Source organism: Hemitrygon akajei, chromosome 9 (assembly GCF_048418815.1).
Source record: "Hemitrygon akajei chromosome 9, sHemAka1.3, whole genome shotgun sequence".
Lineage (NCBI taxonomy): Eukaryota > Metazoa > Chordata > Chondrichthyes > Myliobatiformes > Dasyatidae > Hemitrygon > Hemitrygon akajei.
Window position 1 is genome coordinate 97,150,677 of NC_133132.1, and position 17,628 is coordinate 97,168,304.

At 44.1% G+C, this 17,628-nt stretch overlaps 1 protein-coding gene across 1 annotated transcript in view; it reads right to left on the bottom strand.

Moving 5' to 3' along the window:
- Positions 1–12,560, bottom strand: part of capn9 (calpain 9) — a 59,505-nt gene extending 46,945 nt beyond the window's left edge. The window contains exon 1 of the mRNA XM_073056573.1: positions 12,234–12,560. Coding sequence (XP_072912674.1) covers positions 12,234–12,458 — 225 coding nt within the window. The 5' untranslated portion in view covers positions 12,459–12,560. The remainder of the gene's footprint in view (positions 1–12,233) is intronic.
- Between the last annotated feature and the right edge of the window lie 5,068 nt (positions 12,561–17,628).

Here is a 17,628-nt window from a genome sequence, read left to right on the forward strand (position 1 = left end):
CATCTGTATTTGCCTTTGCTACTACAATCCATTTCAATACACTTCCCTAGAATACACTTCCCTAGAAACTAGAGCACCAGCCCTCTCGACCTTTGACCACAGATCCTTAAGGTTGAGAACACAGAATCTTTCACCTTTTTCCTCTGCAAATATGTGTATAGACAATGTCACAGCCAGTAGTACAGGGTTGGTAATCAGGTGTACATACACTCATGGTCTGACTGATCAGAGAACTTCTCATTGGGTTAACATGGAGAATCCTAATAGCTCAGGGCTAAACCCAAGCTCTGGCCAATGAACAGGTCCCTCGGTGTCAAACCCAGATTAAAGGTGAGACATAATGATAACTCCCAGCAGGGCAAGGTCACTAAGAACTACTTCAATGACAGAAATGAGTTCAGTTCTCGTTGGAAGATGCGAAGAGATCTGATAGAGACATATGGAAGGGCATGGACAAAGTACTGGTGTTTTATTGTCACATGTACCAAGATGCAGTGAAAATCTTGACTTGCATACTATTTGTACAGATCAATTCTTTACAGAGTGCATTGAAATATAACAAGGTAAAACAATACAAAATAAAGTGGAACAGCTACAGAAAACGTGCAGTGCAGGTAGACAATAAGGTCCAAGATCACAATGAGGTAGAGAGGTCAAGAGTCCATCTTATCATACAAGGGGTCCATTTAAGAGTCTGACAACAGTGAGATAAAAAGCTCTCCTAAATCCTGGTGGTACATGCTTTAAGGCTTTTGATCTTCTGCCTAATGGAAGAGGGGAGAAGGAAGAATATTGGGTGGGTGGACTCTCTGATTATGCTGTCTGTTAGCAAGAATTGGAGTCCATGGAGGGACGGCCTGTTTTTGTGATGTGTTGAGCTGTGACCACAGCTCTCTGCAGATTCTTGTGGTTACATGTGAGCAGTTGCCATACCATCATTATCCATCCAGACAAAATGCTTTCTATGATACATTGATAAAAATTAGTAAGGGTTGACGGGGACATGCCAAATTTCTTAAGGCTCCTGAGGAAGTAGAGGCATCGGTGAGCCTCTTTAGCCATACCATCAACATGGTTAGATCTATTGGTAATGCTCACACCCAGGAACTAGAAGCTCTCAACCATCCCTTTGACAGGGGTAGACAAGAAGGCACGAAACACAAGTATACACACAATACTGGAGGATCTCCAGAGGCCCCGATGATCCTCTGATTTCAGTCTCTGAGGCTGACGTGAGAGCATCCTTCAGGAAGGTGAACCCATGAGGAGCATCCAGCCTACCTGGAGAAATACCAAAGACCTGTGCTGATCAACTGACTGGGGTGCTCATCAAGATCTTTAACCTCTTGCTTTGGCAGTCTGAGGTACCCACCTGCTTCAAGCAGGTTTCAATTTTACTGGTGCCGAAGAAGAACATGGTAAACTGCCTCAAAAACTATCATCCAGTAGCATTTACATCCCCTGTGATAAACTGTTCTGTGAGATTGATAATGAAACAAATTAAATCCAGCTTGAGAAGTCACCTGGATCCTCTCCAATTTGCCTACCACCCCAACAGGTCCACAGCAGATGCCATTTCATCAGCTCTTCACTCAACCCTAGAACATCTGGACAGCAAAGATACATACATCAGGATGTTCTTTATCAACTACAACTTGGCATTCAATATTGTAATCCTCTCAAAACTAATCAATAAGCTTCAAGACCTTGTCTTCAACACCTCCTTGTGCAATTGGATGATCGATTTCCACACTTGCAGACCCCAGGCAGTTCAGATTGGCAACAAAATCTCCTCCACAATCTTCTTCAGCACAGGTGCACCACAAGGCTAGATAGATAGATAGATAGATAGATAGATAGATAGATAGATAGATAGATACTTTATTCATCCCCATGGGGAAATTCAACTTTTTTCCAATGTCCCATACACTTGTTGTAGCAAAACTAATAACATACAATACTTAACTCAGTAAAAAATATGATATGCATCTAAATCACTATCTCAAAAAGCATTAATAATAGCTTTTAAAAAGTTCTTAAGTCCTGGCGGTTGAATTGTAAAGCCTAATGGCATTGGGGAGTATTGACCTCTTCATCCTGTCTGAGGAGCATTGCATCGATAGTAACCTGTCGCTGAAACTGCTTCTCTGTTTCTGGATGGTGCTATGTAGAGGATGTTCAGAGTTTTCCATAATTGACCGTAGCCTACTCAGCGCCCTTCGCTCAGCTACCGATGTTAAACTCTCCAGTACTTTGCCCACGACAGAGCCCGCCTTCCTTACCAGCTTATTAAGACGTGAGGCGTCCCTCTTCTTAATGCTTCCTCCCCAACACGCCACCACAAAGAAGAGGGCGCTCTCCACAACTGACCTATAGAACATCTTCAGCATCTCACTACAGACATTGAATGACGCCAACCTTCTAAGGAAGTACAGTCGACTCTGTGCCTTCCTGCACAAGGCATCTGTGTTGGCAGTCCAGTCTAGCTTCTCGTCTAACTGTACTCCCAGATACTTGTAGGTCTTAACCTGCTCCACACATTCTCCATTAATGATCACTGGCTCCATATGAGGCCTAGATCTCCTAAAGTCCACCACCATCTCCTTGGTCTTGGTGATATTGAGACGCAGGTAGTTTGAGTTGCACCATATCACAAAGTCCTGTATCAGTTTCCTATACTCCTCCTCCTGTCCATTCCTGACACACCCCACTATGGCCGTGTCATCAGCGAACTTCTGCACATGGCAGGACTCCGAGTTATATTGGAAGTCTGATGTGTACAGGGTGAACAGGACCGGAGAGAGTACGGTTCCCTGCGGCGCCCCTGTGCTGCTGACCACCGTGTCAGACCTACAGTCTCCCAACCGCACATACTGAGGTCTATCTGTCAAGTAGTCCACTATCCAATCCACCATGTGAGAGTCTACTCCCATCTCCGTTAGTTTGTGCCTTAAGATCTTGGGCTGGATGGTGTTAAAGACTAGAGAAGTCAAGGAATGTAATCCTCACAGCACAACTGACCCCCTCTAGGTGAGAGAGTGATTTGTGCAGCAAATACGTGATAGCATCCTCCACTCCCACCTTCTCCTTATACGCAAACTGAAGAGGATCCTGGGCATGCCTGGTTTGTGGCCTCAGATTCTGTATTATCAGCCGCTCCATGGTCTTCATCACGTGCGACGTCAAGGCAACAGGTCTGAAGTCATTCAACTCCTTTGGTTGTGGTTTCTTCGGTACCGGGACAATACAGGCTGTGTGCTTAGCTCCCAAAGTCTGCAGAAGAACTGTGATAAGTTCTCCAAGATGCTTGGAACAACCTACCAGCCAATTTTCTTAATAAAACTGCACCTAAGAGAATCAAAGGCAACATCAAATATTGATGTTATTTAGCATTTTTTTACTCTTTTCTGTTCTTTATAGTAATTTTTTGATATTTAAAAACTTTTCATTTCATTATTTTTGAAAGCATCTTCCCTTTACATGTACCCAAGACTTTTGCACAGCAAGTTGAGATGCATTCTCTATTGAGTTGGAGTTTATAGCTAAGTAGGAAGGTGTGTTGTGTATTTAATATTTCAGTAATATTTGAGTAATATGGTAAATATATTGTTTGATTAAGCATTCTTTGTTTAAATATTTCATTATGGGTTATATGTAATATTACATGAATGGCATGTGTTTGCTCACATTCCAGACTCCACAGCTTTTCTTCCAATTAGTTTTTACATCTTGGAGTTACAGAACCTGAACATAACACAACCCTCCACATTTCACAGCCGGGCTCGGGACTATCCACAGTGGAGTTTGCAGAACACGTACTGTGTTGCATCTTAATCAGCTGGGACCACATTTTTTAGGGAATGCTGCTTATGGGCGCACTCTTCTACACTCATTAATTATTTCTATTTTATTTATTTAGAGATACAGCATAGAGCAGACCCTTCTAGCCCAATCCAGCAACCCAGTAGCCAAATCACAGGACCAGTTCACCTACTAACTGGTATGTCTTTGAACTGTGAAAGGAAAGCCATGCTGTTCACGGGCAGAACGCCTTACAGACAGCACTGGAAATAAACTTCGAACTCCAGAACACCCCAAATTGAAATAGCGTTGTGCTAATGGTGCGCTATGATGGTGCCCCAGCGTTATTGAAGCGGTGTTCATACCCTACCACTCAGGCTTGACGTATGCTGGGTCAAGGTGTTACTGGCGTACATTTCTATTCTTGTTATGGCCTATGGGTGCCCAGTTTTGTACTGCCGATCTGTTTGGAATCTCTTCCCCAATTATCACAAAGAGGAGATGTCAGGGGTAAGTTGTGGTTGTTGTTGGGTTTTGTTTTGTTTTTTTTAACACAGCGGTGAGTGTGTGGAATGGGCTGCCGGCGACAGTGGTGGAGGCAGAAACGATAGGTTCTTTTAAGAGACTTCTGGATAAGTACATGGAGCTTAGAAAAAATAGAGGGTTATGGGTAAGCATAGGTAGTTCTAAGGTAAGGACATGTTCGGCACAGCTTTGTGGGTCGAAGGGCCTGTATTGTGCTGTAGGTTTTCTATGTTTCTATAATGCCAGCCAACAGCACAGAAGGTGTCTTCGTGGTCCAGATGTAACTCTCTCTACAAAACCTGTTCACAATTACCCCTACCATTACCTACTGAATGTTGAAACGAGTCGATAGGGTGGATGTGGAGAGGATGTTTCCTATGGTGGGGGGGGGGGGGAAATCTAGAAACAGAGGGCACAGCCTCAAAATTGAGGGGAGACCTTTTGGAATAGAGGCAAGGAGGATTTTTTTTTAGCCAAAGAGTAGTGAACCTGTGGAATGCTCTGCCACAGGCTGCGGTGGAGGTGAAGTCTGCGTATATTTAAGGCGGAAGTTGATAGTTTCCTGATTGGTCAGGGTAGCAAAGGATATGGTGAGAAGGCGGCTGAATGGGATCCAGGGATCTGCCATGATGGAATGGCGGAGCAGTCTCGATGGGCTGAATGCCCTAATTCTGCTCTCATGTCTTATGGTCTATTACAGACAGATATTTTAACTAAACTTTATTCGTAATAAAAAGTTACAGTAATTTTTTTTAAATCACAGAGTGGCAGGGGCATGGAGCACCTTGCTGGGGGCGGTGATAGAGGTAGATACATTAGGGACATTTAAGAAACTTCTTAGACAGGCACATGGATGATAGAAAAATGGAAGGCTATGTAGGAGATTGATCTTAGAGCAGGTTAAAAGGTTGGCACAACATCGTGGGTCGAAGGGTCTGTATTGTGCTGTAATGTCCTGTTTTAATAAGCCTTGCAATGCATAACATTCTAACAGACAGGTGCATTTGCAACAGGTAGGTTGGTGAGGACAGTTGTGAATTGATCCTTTGTCTTCATGCAGCACTTGCCCAGTAACAGAACTGCCGGGCAGCTCGCCAAAGTACCCTTGCTAGTCTGCACTTCTCTGGAATGCTGTTGAACAGGAGCGAACACTGGCTCATCATCTGAGAGAGATCAGTAGATGAACATTAGAAAGAAGTTTCTCTGCCCATATTTCACTTGATGCCATAGGGTTCGTGAGATCAGGTACCAATGTTGAATACACAGGATCACTCACTCCAATCTGCACCTCCTCCACCCACCAATCCCTTTTCCCTCCTCTGGTGGGTCTCTTCTGCCAGTGAAACACGACTCCTCATACTCCGATCTGCCCCCCAATCCCCTTTTCCCTCCTCTGGTGGGTCTCTTCTGCTAGTGAAGCATGACTCCTCATACTCCTTCTCATTCTGGCTTCTTCCCCCTTCTTTTCCAGTCCTGAGGAAGGGCCTCTGCCTAAAACACCAACTGTTTATTCCTCTCCATTGTTGCTGTCTGACTAGCCTAGATCACCCAGCATTTTGTATGTGTTACTCTGGATTTCCAACATTTCCAAAGTCTCATGTTTATTAACAGGACACACGCAGGGTCCCAGGAATTGTGGTTAAATTCTTGTCAAAATCTGTTAGCTGAATCAATTCATCAATTTAATTTTTTGCTATGTTTCATTTGAGACATAAATAGACCTGATTAATGAACCATTTTGGGTTTTATTTATCACCATTATTGAAACTAGCAATTTCAAAATTCATCCGCCAGCTGGCAAGGTGAGATTTGAACTCACATCTCCAAGACACTGGACTACATGTTCTGTAATTTAACCACAGCCCTAAGGTCCTGCAGCAACAGATTCTGTGTTGGATGGTACTTGTCATTGTGTTTAAGTCTCTGGTATGGGATGTAAATCTATAATAATGTGGTTATTGCCTAATTAACTGTCCTCAGTGGTAGAATAGCGGTTAACATAATAATTTACAGCACCAGCTACAAGATCGCCACTCAGTTCCCGCCGCTATCCAAGTACGATCTCCCCATGATCATGTGCATTTCTTCCAGCTGCTCCGGTTTCCTCCCACAGTCTGAAGACGGACCAGGTAGGGTTAGTAATCTGTGGGCATACAGTGTTGTTGCTGAAAGCAGGCTGCCCCCAGCACAATCCTCAGACTGTGTCGATCGTTGACTCAAAGTGACACACTTCACTGTACGTTTCCATGTACGTGTGACAGATAAAACTAACCTTAAGTCTTTACCCTTGGGCTCAAGCACTGAGCGACAGATGCAGAATAGTAAAACTCAGTCCAATGAGCGGACTCAGCACTATAGAATGCACAGCTTTCTGTGTCCTGTCACCAGTCTTGCTCCACCCATGAACCACGCCAATGGAATGCACTAATTCAGGGCCTGCTCAAATTGCACCAACACTTATCACATCTTGTATTGCATTCCTCTGTTGGGACCAAACCCAGATGGGTTATGTGTGATTTGTTTAATGTTCATTCTTCTCATTATTGACTGAATGTAGATTCCACCCAGGATTTAAGTATGAATGGAACTCCTTTCTCCTATAGCTTCAAGATGAGACGTTGTGATACAGGCAGATACATCAGGATCATTTTTAAAAACTCTTAGGTACACAGATGATAGAAAAATGGAGGAATATATAAGAGGGTTAGGGTTAGATTGATCTTAGAATAGGTTAAAAGGCTGGCAAATCGTGGGTGAATTACTGTATTGTGCATTCTATGCTCTAGAGCAAGCAGGAGGCTTGGGAAAGGCAGTGGACTGACTCTGAGGCACACCACAAGACAGACAGGATGCTTGGGATGGGGTAGTAAAACCCTGGCTATCCTAGAGAATAAGCATGAGGTTTAGGAAGTGGGGATTAAATCCTGGATATCCTCGGGTATAAGCAGGAAACTTGGGAAGAACAACGGACTCCGAGATGAAGCAAGCCACCTACCACCTTAATCCAGCAAAATGTGAACCAGAAACTAGATTGCAGAGAGGCACAAGGTGAGCAAAAGAGGTGAACTATGACTTGGCAGTCAGAAACAGAATCAGGTTTATTATCTGTTAACTTAACAGCAGCAGTTCAATGCAACACAATCTAGCTGAGAAAAAAATAATAAACAAGTAAATTAATTACATATATTAAATAGATTTTTAAAAATATGCAAAAACAGAAATACTGTATATTAAGAAGAGGGTGTGGGTACAAACAAAACTCTCTTAAGACTAACAGTACCACCTTTCCACACAAGCTGCCTTTCCTATTAGTCACTAAATCCAATTTGCCATACTGGGTGGATGCAAAAGATCTGACAGCTCCCTTTCAAAGAAGAGCGAGGGACTTCGCCCTGTTTCTGCAACCAACATTAACGACATGACCAACATCACCTAAAGGCAGATACGCATTATTATCCCAGTAGCATACACAAAGTGCTGAAGGAACTCAGCAGGTCAGGCAGGGAAATATGTAGTCAATGTATTTTGATCCAGACCTTTCATTCAGACTCTCCAGCATTTTGTGTTGCTCAAGGTTTCCAATATTTACTTCATTTAGAGACACAGCACAGTAACAGATCTTCCAGCTCAACGAGACCCCAGCACCCAATTACAGCCCTGTGATAAGCTAACCTACTAACCCGTACGTCAATATGGGAGGAAACCCACACAATCATGGAGAGGAACATACAAACTCCTTATCAGCAGGAATTGAACCAGGGTTGCTGGCAGTATAGTAGCATTATGCTAAAATGCTACACTACTGGGCTGCCCATAAATCTGCAGAATCTCTTATATTTCCCCGTGCTGTCTGAGAATTGTTATTATGTACCAACCAGCTGCCTTGTTGCCCTACTTCACACCAGCACCAGGATTCTAGAGTTACCTCACTAAACTAGGTAGTTGGGCACTAACTATTTCAATGTTGGCTTTTTGTTTCAGTTATAGAGTCACAGAGCACTACAGCACAGAAAAGGGTTTGGCGGCCCATCCACTCCATGCCAATGGTTATTTGATCTAGTCCCATCAACCTGCACGCTGATCATAGCCTTCCACGTCCTTCCCTTTCTGGTATTTATCCAGATTTGTCTTAAATGTTGAGATCAAATTCACATCCAGAACTTGCGCTGGCAGCTAGTTCCACATTTGCACCACCCTCGGAGTGAAAATGTTTCCCTGAAACATTTCACTATCTAACCTATGACCTCTAGCCCTAATGTCACCCAACCCCAGTGGAAAATGCCTGCTTGCATTTATCCTAACTATACCCCTTATAATTCTGTGTACCTCTATCAAATCTCACCTCAAGCTCCTTACAGACAGCAGTAGAAACTGAACCCCAATACAAAAAACAAAACAATGATACAACCCATGAGAAGCTGTTATACAGAACCCAACCCCTCACTGTTCAGTGCTGGGAAGTCCCTGGACTGTGGTCTTGAGAGACTGCCACCAAGCAAGATGCTCCCCAGCCCTTCCCTCAGGCTGGAATCTTTCCTCTACGTTTGTTACTCATTAAGAATGTGGAATATGTGCAGATTTGGGAAGATATCAAAGCCTCACTTTACAACATCCTGATGTCTCTCCCCATATCAGCATGGTGAGTATAGCCACATCTCAAGGACTGCAGTGGGTCAGGAAAACAGCTCACCGCCTTCTCAAGGGAAAATAAGAATGGACAATTAAATGCTGGCTCAGCCTTCAAAACGCTACATTCCTTGAATGAATACTTTTTTAAAAAAATTGGTGCTAAGGTCAAGAATAACCTACAGTCTTACTGAATGGTGAACCAAGTGTGAAAAGGCAAATGGCCTACTTGCCTTCTTGTTTGACATGCTTATAGGTACTGTGGTGAACTAGATATACCTGTCTGGGCTGCTCCCACAGACCCGATACCTCGCTTCTTACGTCTCAGCGTGAGTTATTGATGGTGCATCAGGTACATCTGCATGAGTGACGCCTTCAGAATATGCCATCTTGTCAGTGAGGTGTTGCAGTAAGTATTAACTCTCCTCATCTTCTCCCCCTTCTAAAAGACTAGCACTAAAACAGTTCAGAAACAGGAACTGACAAACATAGTACATTACAGCACAGTACAGGCCCTTCAGCCCACTATGCCCTGCCCACCTTTTAACCTACTCTCAGATCAGTCCAATTCTTCTCTGTGACATATCCCTCCATTTTTCTATCATCCATGTGCCTATCTAAGAGTTACGTAAATGCCCCTAATGTGTCTGCATCTACCACCACTACCCCTGGCAGAATGTGCCACACACCCACTGCTCTGTGTAAAAGAGAAACTTGCGTCTGATATCCCCCCTAGTCTTTCCTCCAATCACCTTAAAGTTATGTCCTTCCACCCTGGGGAAATACCTTTGGTTATCCACTCAATCTATACCTCTTGTACGCCTCTATCAAGTTGCCTCTCACCTCCTTCGCTCCAAAGAGAAAAGCCCCATTTCAATCAACCTTTCCTCACAAGACATGCTCTCTAATCCAGGCAACTTTGTGGTAAATCCCCAAAGCATCCTCTCTAAAGAACACCAAATGCTTGGGAACTCAGTGCCCAGGAACTTGAATTTTCCCCTCTCTTTACCTACATGCCCCCTATCCCCAGATAACTATATAAACACCATGCACTACATTTTAAAACCAAGCACCCAACCACTAGAAGAGTTCACTGCTACACACATAACCAGCAGCCCTGTGTATCGAGAGCTCAGACGCAAGAGTCCCCTGTTCCCTGTACATAAACCCAGAGGACCCCGCAGGTCAAAGTCAAGTTAATTATCAAAATACATACATGTTACCTTAGGCTACCATGAAATTCTTTTTCTTGCAGCCATTTACAGGAAAATAAAGAAATACAATGGAATTTATGAAAAACTATACGTAAACAAAGACTGAGAATCAATGTGCAAATAAATAAGTACACAGAGAACACGAGTTGTAAAGGGAACACCTCTGAAGTTTGACCACTTCTGAAGTACCAGTTTCATTAAGTTGTGAAATTCATTAATTAGTGAAACTGGTACTTCATGAAGTACCAGTTTCACTATTCTTACTGATAGTGGAGAAACAGGTCCATGTATAGATGTAATCTCACACTGAAGATACTTTCCAGAAGATTCTGAGGCTGGGAAACCATGGTTACCATCCCTCATGCAAGCTTCTTCCCCAAGAACACACCATGCATTCAGACCTGATTACTATGATAAATTCCTCCATTCCCACGTACATGGGCTGCTAATTCACACACTTCAGTCTAAATCCAAAATGTAAAGCCCTCAGAACTCGCAAATGGTTCCTTGTGAACACAGTTTCCCATCCTGTGGGGACATCCAAGGGGGCCTGTGACTCTGGGGAGTTGGAGGCCCAGCAGAGTGGGCTGGAGGACTGTATGGGTGGGAGGGAGGAAAGGGGCTTGCTTTGCTGCCGTTGCCACTATGTTGGCACTGGAATACGTGGTGTCACTTACAAGCTGCCCCCAGCACATCCTTGGGTTGTGTTGGTTGTTGACCTCATTTCACTGCATATTTCGATGTATGTGTCACAAATTAATGAATCTGAATCTGACCCGAGAGACTTAACATTCTGTGCACGTGTGTCTCAGTCCCAGTATCTAGCCCTTGACCCCAATATACCAAACCCTTAGCTTTACACATGCACACAGTACATTCCTTGTACATAACTCCAAGACTCTAGTATACTTCAAGCATGCCCTGATTACAGTCCTTTATATCCACACACCCATATTCACTGATCCCAAACACATTTCCTTTAGTCCAAGATACCCAGACCACACACCCCCATACACAGTCCTGTGTCCCTGCTACACAGACCCCACTCCCCCGCGCACAGTCCTGTGTCCCTGCTACACAGACCACACTCCCCCACACACAGTCCTGTGTGCCTGCTACACAGACCGCAGTCCCTTGTACACAGTCCTGTATCCCTGCTACACAGACCGCAGTCCCTTGTACACAGTCCTGTATCCCTGCTACACAGACCACAGTCCCTCATACACAGTTCTTAGGCCCTGCTACACCAACCACACACCCCTGATATTCAGCATAAGCAATGCCTCCTGGTACACATCCCACTCTCTGTTGTACAATCCCCGTCATCAGTTACACACCCACAGCCCCTCGTATACAGTACTTTCTGCACAGGCACAGTCCCTGGTCCGCAGACCACAGTATCATGAATACAAACTCTAACCCTGGTACATACACCCAGTCCCTGTTACACAGACACCAGGACCACATACAGGCCCTAATCCATGGTACATGGTCTCAGTTTCTATAACATAGATCCCAGTCCTCAGTAGACAGACTCTAGTACCAAGCATGCAGCCCCAATCCCAAATACACAGATCCCAATTCCCAGTACACAGACCCTAATCCATAGTACATAGTGCTGCTACACAGACCCCAGTCTCCCATACAAACACACACTCCCAACTCCCAATACACAGGCCACAATCCTCAATACACAGACCTGGTCCTTGTTATGCAAACCCTAATACCCAATCCCTAGTACACAGTCTCAAAAAACACAGAATCCAATCCCCAATACACAGATCCAAGTCCACAGTACACAGACCCCAATCCCCAGGACAGTCTCAATCCCTAATGCACAGAACCGAATCCCCAGTACACAAACCTCAGTAGCAAGTACACAATCCCAGTCCCTACTACACGGACCCCAATCTCCAGAACATAGACCACAATCATAAGTACACAGTACCATTCACTCCAATCCCCAGTACAGAGGACCAATCACTGTTTGGCACACAGACCCCAATTCTGCTCTCATTTACAATCTCCAGCATTGTTAGCCCCCTTACCCCACCTCCCGATACCTACTTTGGGCCGTTTCCACTCGAAGGTAACTGGAGGCTTCTCGCTGTAGAAGAGTGATGAATCGTCGGCCGGGAACTCCTGGTCCTCGTACAGAACACCCTCATTCAGGCACTGCTTCTTCAGCTCTTGGTAGGTGAGTTTCCTGGCCTTCACCCCCATCGTACCCCGGTCCTTCACCGCCGCCTTTTTCTGCGAGCCACCGCTCGCCGAGGAGAACACGTAAGACATGTCGGCGCGCCGAAGAGCGGGGAATCACTTCACCTGCCGGTGTGAGACTGTGCCTGCTTTCCTCGTCCCACCTGCTCCTAAAGTGCCCCGCCCGTCGCTGTCTCCTCCTACACTCGTTGCCATGCCAGCCCTCAAACTGCCAATACCCTGGGGAAGACTATGTCCTCTGCAGCCCTGACCCTAAGGTTCTCCTCCCTGAGGGTTAAAGGCGCACGCCACACCTTAGTTGCCTCTGCCACCTCTTAAAACCCATTCCTATACGCATTAACCCGAACACACAAAACTCCCCGAGTTCCACATACATTGTAAGCTCCTTGTATATAATTCCGCGTTGTATCTCATCAGTAAAATTCTACAGCTTCAGGTGCTTTCTACACAGACCCAAGTCCTGAATAGAGTGTCCTCAATTCCTTCGGATTCCGATTCAGATTATACTCTTCTGGAAGTATTTTAAATTGGATTAAGATACCGATTCAGATTAAAGTTTGCATTAACAACCAACGCACCCAAGGATGCGCTGGAGCAGTCACCACACGTTCCAGCACCACCTTATTCAACACAGCCACGATATATCTCAGCACAGAACTACACACATTCGGCCTGGGTAGTCTACAATTCGGTGGCAAGAACATTGAATTCTCCAATTTCCGGTAAACTTTCTTTCCTCCTAATCCACTCAGTTCTTCCAACACTCATCCCAGCCCCCATCACCCTGTTTCTTTCCCCTCATCCATCCTCTCCATCCTGCAGTCCTCACTTGCCCTCACCAACTCCCTGTTTCAGCTCCATGCTCCGCCTATCAGATTCCATAATCTGTAGCCCCCTGTCGGCTCCACCAATCATCTACCATCCTCTGCCGCTATTTCCCCTACCCACTCCTCCATCTGCCTATTATCACCACTTCTCATCTAGATCCACCTATCATCTGCCAGCTCCTTTCTCTCAACTTTTTTATACTAGCTATCTCCCCCGTCCCCTTCCTTCCAGACTAGATTAAGGTTCTCGACTCAAAACATCAACTGTCCATTTTCCTCCACAGATGCTGCCTGACCTGCTAAGTTACTCCAGGTTCCAGCATTTACAGTGTTTTTTGTTATCTTCAAATTATGTTGTGAACTAACATCATGCTTGGTAGTTATTAATAACTCCTTTCCACTGGAGCTGTAAGTCTGTTTTAATATTCTTAATATTTGTATTTATTTTTTATTGTTAATAAATGGATTCAATAAACAAAGATCAATATAACACTGAACAGGCCCTTCAGCCCACAATGTTGTGTCAACCTTTTAATCTACTTCAAGATCAATGTAACCCTTCTATTGTGCATAGCCCTCCATTTTCCTTCCAAAGAGTTTCTTAAATGTCCCTAATGTATCTGTCTCCACCAATACCCCTGCCAGTGTGTTCCACACTTCTACCACTCTCTGTGTAAAACTCTTACTTCTGACATCTCCACTATACTTTAATCACCTTATAATTATGTTCCTTGTATTAGTGATTTCCACCTTGGGAGCAAATCTCTGGATGTCCACTCGATCTATGTCCCTTAACATCTTATTCACCTCTATCAAGTCACCTCTCATCCTCTTTCCGTCCAAAGGAAAAAGCCCCAGCTCACTCATTTTTAAAATTTTATATTTATCTGTCTGTCAATCTATCTAACACTTCACATGCAAATCCGTTGGGGTTGTCCACAGTATGCAGTACTCCCAGCGCAGCCTCCTCCACATTGACAAGTCCCTACACAGATTAAGGGAACATTTTGTCAACCGCTTCGCTTCACCTGCAAAAAGCAGGAATTCCTGGAGGCCAACCATTTTAATTCCAATCCCCATTCCCAACCCATCATTTTGGTTCATGGCCTCCACTACTGCTGTGATGAAGCTACTCTCAGGTTGGAGGAGCTGGGTAGCCTCAAACATGATGGAATGAACATCAATTTCCCTAACTTCCAGTAATTTGTCCCCTTTCCCTTCCCCCTCCCCTCTTCTTCCATTCCCCACTCGGACTCCCTTCTTAATTTTTAGATAGAAAGATAACTAATTACATACAATACTTAACTCAGTAAAAAATATGATATGCATCTAAATCACTATCTCAAAAAGCATTAATAATAGCTTTTAAAAAGTTCTTAAGTCCTGGCGGTAGAATTGTAAAGCCTAATGGCATTGGGGAGTATTGACCTCTTCATCCTGTCTGAGGAGCATTGCATCGATAGTAACCTGTCGCTGAAACTGCTTCTCTGTCTCTGGATGGTGCTATGTAGAGGATGTTCAGAGTTATCCATAATTGACCGTAGCCTACTCAGCGCCCTTCGCTCAGCTACCGATGTTAAACTCTCCAGTACTTTGCCCACGACAGAGCCCGCCTTCCTTACCAGCTTATTAAGACGTGAGGCGTCCCTCTTCTTAATTCATAATTTTCTCTCCTCACCTCTTATCACCTCCCACTGGTGCCCTTTCTCCCATGATCTATTCTCCTCTCCTATCAGATACTTTCTTCTCCACCTATCAAGTCCCAGCTTCTTACTTCATCTCCCCTCTCTTCCCACCTGCCTTCACCCATCACCAGCTATCTTGTATTGTAATCCTTCCCTTCTTGCTCCCCTCCCCCATCTTCTTATTCTGGCTCCCCACCCCCTTCCAAGAGGCAAATCATAGTTTATTCCCCTCCATAGATGCTGTCTAACCTGCTGAATCCCTTCAGCATTTTGTGTATGTGTTGCTTTGTATTTCCAGCATCTTGTGTTTATCTGTCTATCTTTCTAATTATCTATCTATCCATCTGTCTATCCATCAATTATTTATTTATTTGTCTATTTATTTTTCTCATTAATATTGGGGGCATGAGAATTCAATGAAGATCCATTGTCTGAATTTGTGTTTATGTATATGACAACAGATTTAAGGTCACAGGGTATCCAGGAATGATTCATTAAAAGGGTGCTGCAGGAAGAAGCTGGGATTATTATCTTATCCACAGCACAGAATACCGCCGAGAGTTAAAAACTAGTTAAACTGGACCAACAGAACAAATCTCATAGCTCTTCAGGTTTGGGAGTGTCTCATTAGGTGAAACACCTGAAATTAGTTCAACTTTTCAGTGAAACTGCTTTAGTCCTGACGCATGAAAACTGTCTGTTCTTCGTCTCTCCCTTTCAAAATGAGCCAACATTGAAATATTTTGTAAGGACCAAATTTTACAACCTCGTTTTATCAAGGAGTTTTGCCCAAAAGCCTGTTACAATGTTGAGTTTATGGAAACCAAGGGAATTAGTAAATTTACACAGTACATTTCTACAAATGTCTGTCTGATAATGATGAGATAATCAATTGTAGTAATATTGGCTGAGGGGTAGTACGGCCAGACAGTTAGGGAGAACTGCCCTGATTCTGTCATGATGGTGGGTGTGGGATCTTTTAGAATCTAATAGATTCTTTCAGACCAATGCCACAATGCCATTAAGCAGGGAGTCCATTGCCCCCAGGGGTTCCCAACCTGGGCTCCACGAATCCCTTGCTTAATGGCATTGGTCCATGGCATAAAATAGGTTGGGAATCCTTGTTTCAGATCCACCTGTGTAGGCAAACAGAGGTTTATCATCTCTTTCAAAGGACAAGTTTCTCTGACAGTGCACCACTCCTTCCATCCTGATTTAATGTCAAGTGACCAGCTGAGAAGCAAAGTTCCACACCCTTGTTTAAATTCCACATTCTGTATGAAGCCCAGCCCGACTCGGATGTGGAATTGCTACTGAGTCATTGGGGAATGCACCCTAAGCACAAGAAATCCTGTAGATGCTGGAAATAAAGAGCAACATGCACAAAATGCTGGAGGAACTCAACAGGTCAGGCAGCGTCTATGGAGGGCAATAAACAGCTGATGTTGTGTGCTGAAGCCTTTCATCATGACGGTAAGGGAGGGGGAAAGAGTTTTGTAAACCTATCCCCATGTTCTCTCTCTGGTTCTGTCACACTGAGCTGTGACCAGCAGAGGGAGACAATTAATCATTGCCACCCCAATCATTATAGGGAAATAGCAGTCTCATCATTTTTGGCATGATGGTTGCTTTCACTGAGCTGGAGAGTGATGACCAAGACCCCACTTGGCTCTATCTGAACTGATGGACACATTTATCACTAATCCATTCCTTCTAAAACGCAGTCTTTAGTGTATCTAATCAGATTTTGGTTGCTCTTTACCATCTTAACCCATACGCACTGAAATAGTAAAGCTATCTTTGCCCACTGAGTTGGTCCCAAAAGTTCCCATGACACTCTTAACAAAGAAATATTCTATGTTCTCTGATCTATGTCTGGGCCAGTATGTTTCCGTCAAACAACACTGTGATGATTTGGTTCATGTTTCATGCACATGATCTAGGCCTCATATGGAGCCAGTGATCATTAATGGAGAATGTGTGGAGCAGGTTAAGACCTACAAGTATCTGGGAGTACAGTTAGACGAGAAGCTAGACTGAACTGCCAACACAGATGCCTTGTGCAGGAAGGCACAGAGTCGACTGTACTTCCTTAGAAGGTTGGCGTCATTCAATGTCTGTAGTGAGATGCTGAAGATGTTCTATAGGTCAGTTGTGGAGAGCGCCCTCTTCTTTGTGGTGGCATGTTGGGGAGAAAGCATTAAGAAGAGGGACGCCTCACGTCTTAATAAGCTGGTAAGGAAGGCGGGCTCTGTCGTGGGCAAAGTACTGGAGAGTTTAACATCGGTAGCTGAGCGAAGGGCGCTGAGTAGGCTACGGTCAATTATGGATAACTCTGAACATCCTCTACATAGCACCATCCAGAGACAGAGAAGCAGTTTCAGCGACAGGTTACTATCAATGCAATGCTCCTCAGACAGGATGAAGAGGTCAATACTCCCCAATGCCATTAGGCTTTACAATTCTACCGCCAGGACTTAAGAACTTTTTAAAGCTATTATTAATGCTTTTTGAGATGGTGATTTAGATGCATATCATTTTTTTTTTACTGAGTTAAGTATTGTATGTATTTAGTTTTGCTACAACAAGTGTATGGGACATTGGAAAAAAGTTGAATTTCCCCATGGGGATGAATAAAGTATCTATCTATCTATCATCTATCTATCAGTACACTTAGAACATAGAAATTTACAGCACATTTCAGGCACATGTTGTGCTGACCATGCACCT